General features: G+C 35.4%; 1 protein-coding gene across 9 annotated transcripts in view; it reads left to right on the top strand.

The window, feature by feature from the left end:
* Nucleotides 1-12972, top strand: part of LOC103705323 (formin-like protein 5) — a 29938-nt gene that overhangs the window by 8089 nt on the left and 8877 nt on the right. For 8 of the 9 annotated variants that reach the window (XM_088701019.2, XM_039127510.3, XM_088701020.2 and 5 more), the window contains exons 6-11: nt 1522-1593; nt 2428-2526; nt 2628-2669; nt 12538-12618; nt 12700-12750; nt 12836-12917. In XM_088701019.2, coding sequence (XP_088557145.2) covers nt 1522-1593; nt 2428-2526; nt 2628-2669; nt 12538-12618; nt 12700-12750; nt 12836-12917 — 427 coding nt within the window. The other variant, XM_088701027.2, reaches the window with a different exon arrangement.

The raw sequence follows: 12972 nt of genomic DNA on the forward strand, positions 1-12972 counted from the left end.
TGCTTGTATTAAAGGCATCGCCAATCGAGACACGATCTCAGTGAGTTGAGCTATCTTCTTCTCTATTTATACAAGATGTTTTATCATCTCATCATCCGTCGAGGTAGAAGGAGCAGCCATACTCGGCTTTGTTCTTCAATGTACTTCAAGCACAGATAGCCCTTCTCTTGGTTGCTTGTACCTCCCGCATTTCTGGACCATGCACTAAGGCTCCCATAGATGTAGAGGACTGAAACTCTGATATCCACCCCTACCTGGGTATCTTCTAGCTGCATCCCCTAATCCATAAGCATATTCTTTTCCCATCTCCTCTTTCTTCTTTCTTCTTCCCTTTAATTCTGCTATAATAATTGATGGATTGAAAGAAAGATGCAATCTTTGTAGGTTATGTGGTAAATTTTTCAGGATTTCAAATGAAATTATGTTTTTTTAAGGCACAAAACCCTTCGTAAAATTTGATTCCTTCTTCTGAAGATTTACATTGCTGGATTTTATTTGTTCGTATGAAGAAGGTTTTATGATTTCTTTTCTCTGTACGACATTACAACTTAGTTTTTGTTTTTTTCTTTTTTTTTGGTGGGGGGTGGAGGGGGGGCGGTGGACGGGGTTTTTCTTGCTTGGGGGAAGAAAGAAATGTGAGAATATAGGTAGGCTTATTTCACTACTTTTCCTTCTAATAGGTGCTTGAGTAGTAAGTAGCATCAAGTTAGTTGGCAAATTCTTAGTTAGCAGTCACTGTCGTTCCTTCTGACATGGGGCTAAATATATTCCGAAATTGTGTACTTATTTCCATGTCTTTAAGCATTCTTATTGTTTCTAATCAGTGTTCAGACTTATTTGTTTTTGTTGTGATGATTATTGCTGGAAAGGCACGAGTCTGGAATGTAAACTCTCTGTTGGGTAATTAATAGTACAATCAAAACACTGAAACAAAACTGAAGTATTATAGTTTTTGGTCAGAACGCACATATTGACTGCAGGTTAAGCATGGATGAAAAAGTTAAGGTGGTCAGTGTTTGCAGTTTATTGTAATAGTTTTTGGTTGAAGATGACTTATATCATTTGATTATGTTTGAGATTGTAAATACTGGTTTATTATAAGCTTGGTTTCATCTGGACACATAGGACATGGGTAGCACTAGCATTACCTTCTTGTGGATGGTGTGGAAAGAAAGTAGTTTATAAATTCTCTTTACTTCTCTTTATTTCTTCTTCTTATCAGCAATTTTTTTTTTTGCTTTTATTTTAGCTCAACTCATGAATAACTACCAATGCTTATTTTTGTACATTTCTTTTTGTGATAATAGTATCTTGCTTTATAGCTCATCATTGCATAAGCAGCTGGTCTTCTAAACTTAAGCTCTTTTAGTCTTACACATTAAGTGTAAACCATGTCACACTTGAAATAACATCAAGTTAGGAACCAAGATTTAACTGCAAGTTTCACTAAGCATTTTGCTGTTTCTATCGAGCTTTTTCTAGTGAAGAACTCTGGTATTAATTTTTTTCCTCTTTCAATAGATTGAGCTAAGGCGGGCCAATAACACTGAAATCATGCTGACAAAAGTGAAGATGCCACTTTCTGATTTGATGGTAAGGTAGCTCTTGTTATTTTTAATATATGCAAAGTGCACAACTTTTTTCATTTCCTTATGCCTTAACTATGCAACTCTTTCTCCACCACTTCTAACCACATAACGACATTTGTTAACAAGAACATGAATTGAGTTTGAAAATAAATGCTGGATTATTTATTGGATTCTGTAAGCATATGATGCACAAAAGACATTTTTATCTGGACTTGTCCTGATGTGATGGAATGAACCTTTTTCACTTTCTTGTGGTTAGTGGTCTGCTGAGAACAATTACTTTCACATCTAATCTGAGAAGTGAGAACCAATCTTTCCACTTAATTATTATAATTTGAAGGATAATAATAGATATTTTTGTTTAAATTTGTTTTAAGCCTCTTTTGGTTCCAAAAGTCTTTTTCTCCTAGAGGTTCATTGAAGGATTCCATTGGCTGTACACATGCTTGCAAGAAATGCAAGCAACTACTGCATTTCGATCTTTGCATGGTCCAAATGTAGTCCTGAGCATTTTGTAATGCTTTGGTAACTATAAAAGAGAAAAAAAATTCTTGCATCAATAATGTTTATTCCTCTGTTAAAAGGTAAATATGCAACTTTTCATACATAAATAGACGTATCTACACTCGTAGATGCATGAGTATGTAAACATATACAAAATATTCTCGTGTATATGCACTCACTCATATATATAGGTATGCTCATCATCCATCCATCTATTGTACTGGTAATCTTCTCAAGATTACTGGTTGGCATCAGATCAGCCATTTAAAATCCAAGAATACTATTTGTTTTATTTGAAGTTGGAGTTGATTTTAACAATCAAATTTTACCTTAGAGTGCTGCTCTAGCATTGGATGATTCTATTTTAGATGTTGATCAAGTTGAAAATCTCATCAAGTTTTGTCCAACCAAAGAGGAGATGGAGCTTCTCAAGGTGTATATATTCAACATCTATCTCCTTCTCATAATTATTTATTAATTGCTTTACTTTTAATCTATTCAAGGTACTAATTTTTTGTTTGTTTTGGTTGTCAGGGATACACTGGTGCCATGGAAAAACTTGGAAGATGTGAGCAGGTAAACTATATTATGAACTCCAAGATTTTATATCACTAATATCACATGCTCAGGGAAGTATTGGAATGTAAAGCTAATCTGAACTTGAGTTCCAGTATAAGAGAGCAGATTTAGGGTTAGTCGGTTAGATATCTTCTATGTTCTTAAGTTTAAGACCGAGATCATGTTGCAGAATTTGTAGGAAAGAAAAAATAAGGAAAATATTTGAGGTAAACCAGCTAGAATATAGGAATTGTAAGATATCTAATCTTGTTCAGTTTGACATTTCAATGTCAACATCTTAGATTGCAGATCATTGAATTCTAGTCCTGCAATGACCTAAAATACAACTTGCCACCTATTCAGGACTTACTAGATGTATTTAGATATAAAATAAATTGCAAGTCTATGTGCAACTCGATTCCACTATATGAAGAAGTTACTCAAATTAAATGAATGTCAAAATTTGATAAAAAAGATATAATACTTAGGCCCTTTAAAATTATGAATTCTAAGGTCATTCATCTCTGACTCAAAACCTAAAGGAAAATTATAGATTATTATGAGCATAAACAATAACTGAATGAGTTGGATTCACCTTATGAATCCTATTGATTCCTATCCAAGGCCAAATTTCCCGATATTCTTCGAATCATTTAGAACTAACTCGATCCAACTTTGCTTTAATCTTAGCTCCCCTTTCCCGATCCTTTTATTGCATTTAAGAGGTCCTTGTTATTAGGTCATGTATAGCATATGTTGCGAACATCTAAACCATGTCAAATGCTTTTCACTCATTTTGTTGTTTTGTTGTGATGTATATATTTCAGGTCATGTATAGCATATGTTGTGAACATCTAAACAATGTCAAATGCTTTTCACTCGTTTTGTCATTTTATTGTGATGTATATATTTCTATTTCGTTCCCTCCGACTTGTATCACTCATTGGTTGCATGTTGCAAGATCCTCATCTTTACCATACTTGTCTCTTACAAGTCCTTTTCACTTCCTCTCATCTTATTGAAATAATATAGTCTTGTAAATGTTTATAAGATTTTAATAGTCTTAGATAAATATTGCCGAGGAGGTACCATGTTCGTATCGGTATGGTACGGTATACAATCAGTACGGTACCAGTATGTAGCATACCAACGTACAGTACACTGTGGCATACCGGTTTAGCATTGGGACACCTTCTTTTTAATTTTTCAACTATATTTGTTTAAGGGATTATTATACGATATTTTTATGTTTTTAATTCTATTTTGATTTTTTGAGGCATTATTTTAATAATTGTGGTTTTTTGAATTACGATTTGAGCGCCATTTTGATTTTTTTTATGTTATATTGGTCTCAAAAGATTGTATGATTGTTTAATAAATGCGATTGAAACATAATTGCCATAGAGAATGCATAGGTATGCATAATTGAAAATACATGTGTCAAATTGATTTTTAAGTCATGTATTGATATCTAATTCTTCATGGAGTGTTTATGTTGCTCGTAGACATTAGGATCCTGAACATAGTCTAAAGTTGGTATCTGACTCAAACCCAGATAATGTGCCCAACCCTGCATCCCATAGTTTAATCTTCCTGGATAGCTATCCTGATACTGATCCAAGATGCATCCCATAGTTTAATCTTCCTGTATAGCTATCCTGATACTGATCCAAGATCTGATATTGGTTTGGTCATTCCATCTAAGGGAAGATGGAGGCAGCAAAATTTGACCCATAATCTAGCTAACTGTGAAGGATAGTAGCTGCCCAAATATGAAGGATATTTATAAAGGTCATACTCTGAATGTGTGGAAGAGGATCCAATATACAATTCAGAACTAGATACATCCAAGGATCCTACTCTTCATACTAGAAACTACATCATGTCCCAAACCATCTTGAGGGGCTCATCACCTTTATAAAATCATATTCTCGTGGGCTCTAAGTCGTGCACCTTGGTCTATATCTTGTATGGCAGGAGTTAATTGTGACTCACTGGTGAATCAATCAGGACCATAGGGTTGTGACTCATATGCATCCAAGCTATGTCTATTGATTGCCACCTCCTTGTCCACTACATGCATCATCACTTGAATTGTCATTATCATTGCTCGTATTGCTAAATGATCTAAGCAACGAGTTATCTAAGAGCTCACTGATATCGAAATCAGAATGAACAAGCTTCTCCTTTACACTCTCCAATGGATCAACCATTCTCTTCCCTTCCATTTTCTTGCTGATCTGAGAAAGTGCCTCTGCTTGCTTAACTTTGTTGGTGGCTCAACAGGGTCCACCATCCTAACGGGTACCATGGTGATCTTATCTTATTCTCTCTATGTCAAATCTCTAGGAAGATGTCTCAAACATAGAGCCTTGCGATGATAATCTACTCATCCTTGACCTTTGTGGTTGCTCAATTGTTTGTGAGTGTGGCATGTGCATTTTGTCCATTGTTTTGCATCCATGTTAGCCTCTCTTGCTATAAAACTAGCTGTTCAAGAAGGCGATCCTGGCTCATCAAGCTCTAGTTGCGGCTGCTGGTCCTCAAGCCAAACAATCATTGAATTCTTGTCATCATATACAAAATCATTGTGAAATGGGTCGTTATACTTCAACTCCACATCCTCTTGGATGTACTTTAATCTAAGCCTCAGATTGTAGTGGATATATATCAAGTCTGTTTTTTGATGGAAATGGACATATATCAAGTCATTGAACCACTTTAGTATCAGTCAGTTCCTTTGTTTGTTCACTTTTTTGTGAATTAGGCGAAGGTGGACTAGTTGCACTCACAGTCACAGGAGAAGATCGTCTATGAGAGGATCTAGATTTTTAAATTTTTTAGGTCTTTCAATGATAGCTGAAACTGGAACCACCATTCAACTGCAGATGCAATCAAGTATATTGCATTTCAGACACTATTTATCATTAAAGAATTAGGTTAGTTATAGTTGGTGTCCAAAAATATTTAGATTCATGTTATCTTTGCTAGCCATAGTTGCTCACCAAAGCTGTTGGGGCCTTCCCTCAAAACATTAGTCTATGAAAGATACACAACATATAATGTCAACGATCTACTTGAATTGAAAAAGTAATGATCCTACATCCCATTAAAATTAATTTATCTTCTTTAGATATCGAGCAACAATGATCGGATCCAGCTCATCTTATAAATAACATTGCACATGGCGGTCAACAATTCCTCGTCCATTCTTGGAACACTTCATTGGAATGTCAGGTTCAGCCGTTCAGGTAGTAGCCTACCAAGACATATTGTAATTATTTTAAACAACAAAAATGTTAATTGTACTTGGATCTTATTTTATAAAAAAAAACAGGTTTGAAGGATTGCGTTTGGATTACCTGCTAGATGTAAGTCCCTACCATCTAGCAATCGTACCCAAGGTTCACCATCTCGGTACCGGACCCCGTACCAGTGCCACACTTGTATAGTGTTGGTACGGAACAATACGGTTTTTTTTTGCGTACTGAGTGTCGGTATGTCATCCGTACCGGTACCAAACCGGTATAGTATGGTACGTTCTGTACCGTCCGATTTGGGCTGGTACGGCATACCATGATTTCTACCTTTGCTCAATGATGTAGATGTACCAATCAGCATGCTTTGGGTTTGTTTGCCTAATCTTGGTCTTAATAGCCATCATTATATGATATAAGTAGCCTAAATTAAGTCCTATGCCTAGAAATCTTCTTGCTCTACCGCTAGTCGTTTAGGTTGTCTAGTATAGTAGTGTGAATCTGAGCCTCCTCCATGCCATATGGATCCAATATCTCATAGTTTTTCGAATCTCTCGAGTGGCATAAAAGTAGCTCAGCCATTTGACGCTTAATCTTTGCTCATGTTTCAGCACTTTTTCACTCTCTCTCTAAAATTAGAAAAGTGCTTTTTAACATTTGATGGACCTCCTATGGATATTTCTTGCAAGAAGCTTAAGGTATTCGTCGATCAAATACCACTTCAACCTCGTCCCCCCTCCTCTCTCCACTCAGCGTCACACCACTTGCACCTCTAGAGGTGCCAGCCTAGAAATCATTACATCATAGTCCCAACCTATTTCATGCTGCATGTCCTAGAAATCATTACATCATAGTCCCAACCCATTTTTGAAAGTTTGACTAACGCATATCAATATTTCTAGTTAAATTTATAATTATTAAATTAATTATTTGAAATTAGATAATTTACATTGTAATGTAAAAAATAGCCAAATTGCTTCAGAAAATACTTCTACAGTATCTATACATAATACTAAATTTTAAATACTTTAAATTATAAAATAATATTTAATTTGAATAATTAATTTTAATTCAGAATAATATAGAATCCTACTAGGGGTGCTACATATATTTTTTAGTCCATAGGTATATATGACATACCACTTATTTTTCAAATTTATTTGAGTTTGGGTTATGTTTGTGTAACCATAACTGTTCCCAAATTTAAATAAATTGCTATCAAATTGAGAAGCAAGTAGCATGCATCCCCCCCCCCCAAGAAAAAAAAGCTACTAATTTTATAAAAAAATTGAACATTATTCAATTTCTTATTATTTTTAATCCAAAATTATATTTTTAATCTAAAAAATTATATAATGGATGAAAATTTATGATTTCTTTGGCATGGCGTAAATCACCTTTAGATTTATAGCATATTGTGAAAACGTGTTATAACACAAAATTTTAGCATGATATCTCCTCATTTCCCTATTTTTTGCCAATTTTTGACATGAAAAGGAAAAAAAAGGGGAGGATGAGAGGGTAGGGAAGGATTATACCTTAAGAAGCAAAAATCTTTGATCCTAAACAGTGAATATTCAAAGTTGTCTTCCTCTTCTCCCTGAAAATCAGAAAAAAGACAAAGGAAAGAAAGAGGTAGAGGTGGCATGGGAAGCCTTCTCTACCTCCCTCTTATAATTCAGGCTAGTTCAAGGCTTTTACCGAGCCGACCGCTCAAACCGACCCGATAACTGACTGATATGGGTATGCCTTGAGCCAGGCAGTTTGGAGCAGTTCGGCCTTCCTTATCTTAATGCTTTAGTGTCCGCATGACACTCCAGAAATGCTCTTGAGGCATCCTGCATGATGTGGACACTCATCTATCTCTGCTTTCTTTGTAAAATCTAACTAATATACAAAGGCACTTCATTTGTAGAATCTCATGGTATTAATTGTGCAACATCCTTGACTTCTTCCATATACCTCATTGCAACGGAAGCTGATCTTTGTGCATTATTTTGTTTGATTAATTTCTAATCCATTTCTTTTTAACAATTCTGTCTGCAATTCTTATTTTGTAGTTGCAGATAAAATGTGAGAGACTTTCTCCTAGATAACAAACCTATGTTCACAAATATTCATTTGAATAGATTATATATGCTTTTTTAGTTAATTTTAAGTGACCTATAACAGGTTTCTTTCTTAGACAAATGCTCAGAATTTTGCCAACCAACATCTGGACATGACATTACACAGGTCTGATGCAATACTTTTAGGTTAGTGACTGATGGTAAAAATTGGCTCTGCAAAACCGGGTATAGGAAATTGTTGTCTAGGGTCTGCATTTGAACTGATCTGGACATTTGGAGAAAAAAAAATCTGGGAAAAGATAATATCATGATTATCGGAGATCTAAGTTTTCTCCATATTGATGCTAACATCTAAAATAAAGAAAATGGTGATTATTGAAGAAGATTTTGATGTAGATTGTAGAGTCTTTGGTTTTCTGTAGTTAATTAGAATGGATTTGCTGATAGATCTATACTGTACACAAAAGCACCAATATTTTTTGTCCAGAGACAATCTCAGCCCTTGAATCTAAAAGAAGAAATCTTGAATCCTATTAACAAGCCGTGCCTTGCATCAAGATTCCATTTTATGATTTCCTAATCCAATCCAGCTCTTTGAATCACATTTCAAGGACTCGCAGTTTCACTAAATCATTCCACTTAATCCTTTTTGAGAAATCATCGCAGCTCTTAGCTTACCACCTATCCTTTCTTAGTTGGTGAATCCCATCAAAAGCTGGATTCTACAGGTTTGAAAGTAAATTTTTGTATTGACTAAAATTTTTCTCTAACCCAATTTGAACTCTGATATATTTGATGCATTTTACACTACCAACATATCATTTCATGCTCAGGTTATAGTTTAAAAGTCATCTTCGAAATTTCCAAAGCTGCTTTAGGTAGGACTTATAAGTCTAATTACTTGATATAATTTCAAGAAAAAGTGAAAAAAAATAGTATGTCAAATTTTGTTTGAAAATGCATTTTTTACCATTAATCATTGAACTCTAATTTGCAGAGTCTCAATCTTTGTTTAACTTTAACATAATAGAAAATATGTTAACATAAACCAAAAAAGATAAAAAGAGATAGGCAATTTTTTTTTAAAAAAACAAATTGTTGATTGCATATAGTGGAGTCTCTCAATTGAAATTTGACACATGCATTTGCATGTGCCCATTCACCAGTTTGTAATAAAATATCTGGAAATAGATAGACAAGCGATGGTACCAAGTGTACATGCATGGTTAAAGTTTTGCCCAAAATTCTGAAACTGAATCAAAATGTTTGGTTTCGGCCAGAAGCCATCCAAAATTGGGGCCTGTTTTGGAGTTTTGGTTGAAAATAGCTCATTTGCTGAACTTAAGTGTACATACAAGCTATTTATGCTGATTTTTTGGCTTTTCTTCTTTAAATATAGGGAAACATTTTCTCTGTACTAAGTTAAAACATTACAGGTTTTGAGAAGATTTGAGAGCATGAAATGTCAAGTTACAAAGATATTTTTGACTAAAATAACCTTTTGACATAAGTTTGGCTATCCTCAAACACAAATCCCAGAAGTATTTAGGTACCTAATGAAATAATACTGTGATGCCCTAGATAATGCAATAGACTCCTCATTCTTTAATGATGTTTAATTGATCCTCTAAAGCTTCTTTTTCTTTATTATGTGATCTTTTTCCCATTAATTTTGGTTGGCATTTTTTTGGCTTTTCTACAATTTTCAACCAAAACCTCAGAAATGAAACCTAAACCACTGACATTCATTTGCACAGGCCAAAACTGATTCTTCAAACCAAGGTCCGCCGTACCGATATCGGTCAGTGTATCGGTGACAGCCCGGACCGGTACGTACCGATTCTATACCGATTTCATACCAGTCCCGTACCAGCTCCATACCGGTCCGTACTGGTCCCATATCGGTTCTCCAACGATAAACTACCGATACTGGATTCCACGCTGATCTGGTATCGGTCCCAGGCCGGACCGGTATGGGCCGGTACGGCAGACCATGCTTCAAACTTTAGTTGTTTTGTTAGATTGATATAGTTTAGGAATTTGTGTTAATCTAATTCAGTTGTGGAGGAATAGTGTCATTACCTAGTTTTAGATGGAGTCAAGTCTTTGCTTTAGATATTATAGCAGAAAAGTTGAGAAAGAAAAGGAACTGAAGAATAAGAAAGAAAATGGAGATTGAAAGAAGAAAAAAGAGAGTACAAAGAGTCGAACAGATGGAAAACAAGCAACAGTACCTTTGTTGCAGCTGGGCCACAAAGTAAGAAACCTTCATATAGTAAGAAACCTGCCCACCTGAAGCTTGACTTACCTTCTGGGAATCTTTTAAGAAATTGGAGTAAATAAGAGGGAGAGGGGTATAAAATAAATGTCAATTAAATATCTTAAATAGAAAAAAAAATAAAAGAAGATTCATTTCCCACTGTGACCTTGATTTTCTGAAGATTTCTACAACCGCCATCATGTTTTAAATTTTCTGTGTTGACTAATAATTAAAGTTTTACTGAATTTGAAGAGGTCTAAAGGGCTGAAATAGTAATCCCAAATAATGAAACTTAGGTCCAACATTGACTTTTCATATTGTATCAAGATCCAGTATTAATCTTCCTTTTGTCATGTTATATCAACTTGTGGTTCTATTACATTCTCATATAAGTAAATATGAGACCTGATCAAATGGTCGGCCTCTATCTTCAGTTCATAATTTTTCACTACATCATAGTTTAGTTTGTAGCCTTTAGGCATAAACTGATGCTGGTTGCGTATAACAGAAACTGTATCCTGTTGCATCATGTGAAAATATGACTTGTCATCGGCCTGTTGACTTGCATTCAAGGTCCGCCGTACCGGTACCGGTCGGCGTACTGGTGGCCGGCCGGACCGGTACGGTACCGGTCCGGTCCGGTACGTACCGGCCGGTACGCGGTGGTTTCAAAAACCACAGCGCGAGGCGCTGTGGTTCTTAAAAAAAAAAAAATCGTACCGATGCGAACCGGCCGGTTTGCACCGGTACGAGCCCGGTACCGGCCGGTACGGCTAAAAAATCAGGAAATACCGGTTTTTTAGTGGTTCCGGTACGTACCGGCCTAGGACCGGACCGGTACGTACCGGCCGGTACGGGCCGGTACGGCATTCCATGCTTGCATTGTTCAAGAATGTCGTGCACCAGTTTACTGAAGAGTTCTCTAGTAAAGTCTCATCCAATGTAGTTCTCTAATATACTGAAGCCAAACACTTAATTTTTTAAGCTTCATCTGATGGTTCCACACAATAATAAGCACTGATGCATCTGTTCCTTAAAACCTTCAATTTGCCAATTAGAGATTTGAAACATAATTGCCAAAGCAAATAATCATCAATCTCTAAAGATCTGCAAACTTTCTATTGTCAGAGAAGCAGAAGCAAAGATCCAGTCTTGTTTTCTATTACAAATTAATTGAACTGTGTTTGGAACTTTGGATAACCAGTATCTTTAGGGGCAGTTTGGATGGCTGCATAAGTAATACATGCAACAATTTTTTTTATGGATAAGAGGGAAAATTACATAGTAGGGATCAAGGTTTGTTGTACCAGTCAGTACCGTACCATACTGGGTGTACCGTACCATACCAGTACTAAATTGGTACGTGGTACCATACTGTGTTGACACTTTGTATGCTGAACCTTACCGTACGCTACTGTGTACTAGCACTATACTAGAATGGTAGTGGTATAGGGTCCGGTACCTAGATGGAACCTTGACAGGGATGAAGAGTGGCTTTTTCCTTGATTGGAGGTTTTTTTGGCTCTCAAATCCCAAGATTTTATGGATAACTAAAAATAAACTTACAGATGGAATCTCTTATATCCAAATTAAGGGAACGTGAACGCTTGGTAACCTCCATCAGATCTATTTTTCTCATCTTCTTGAGAAGGCAACAACCACTAATCATAAATTATGAGTAAATAATAAATTCGCACATCCAAACATCCCCTTAATCAAACCAAATTTCCAAAAAAACTCTGTAGCTTGGTAAGTTAATCCTTTTCCACTCAACTGCTTGAATATTCAATTCATTATCAGGTGCCCATTGCACGAGGCAAATGCATCATTGTGTATGTGAACATTGCAAGAAAAAGCTATATTTTGTGCAAATTAAGGCTACTTATATACATGTTTGTGGAGATATATGTGTCTGTGTCTGTGCTGTGTACATATGTATATCTTTATATATCGATGTATATAATGCTTGTATGTTTCCATGTATATATACATTGCATCTATGTATCTATCTCTGTGTATTAAGTATATTCACATATGCATGCCTTAATATTTGAGAAGCCATGTTATAAAACTCCTCTCAAAATGGTTTTATTTTATGAACCATTCATCTTGTAAACCTAATGTTTTAATTTAGTTCATTTCTTCTGTAATACTGGTTGTACAGTTTCTTAAATCAGCAACCCCATGTTAACAGATCAGGATATTGATTTTTGTTACGAAAAACTTTTGTTTTTTACTCTGACTTTGTTTTTATGAATTAAACTAAACTCATGTACATCCTGCTGTTACTGTTTGTGTAGTTCTTTTTAGAGTTGATGAAAGTTCCACGAGTGGAATCTAAGCTAAGAGTATTCTCTTTCAAGATTCAGTTTGGTTCACAGGTGATACTGTATTTGATTTTTCATATTTATTTGGAGATATCAACTTAATTAATTTTATAACTTAGCTTCTTCCCTTTTCAGGTCTCAGATCTTAGAAAAAACCTGAACATTGTAGATTCTGCATGTGAACAAGTACACATCAAGCACTGTAACATCTCTTTGCATTTGATTCCTAATATATTTCCTTCTGGCATTTATGTATTATATGACTTGTCAGATTCGAGGTTCTCTCAAACTGAAGGAAATCATGAAGAAAATTCTCTTTCTCGGGAATACATTAAACCAGGGCACTGCAAGAGGTAACTGTGTAAATGCATGTAATGCATTATATATGAATGTTAAGAGTAAATGCAC

This window comes from Phoenix dactylifera, chromosome 7, assembly GCF_051530095.1.
Source record: "Phoenix dactylifera cultivar Ajwa chromosome 7, Ajwa_hap1_PhDact_Kaust_v1.1, whole genome shotgun sequence".
Classification (NCBI taxonomy): Eukaryota; Viridiplantae; Streptophyta; class Magnoliopsida; order Arecales; family Arecaceae; genus Phoenix; species Phoenix dactylifera.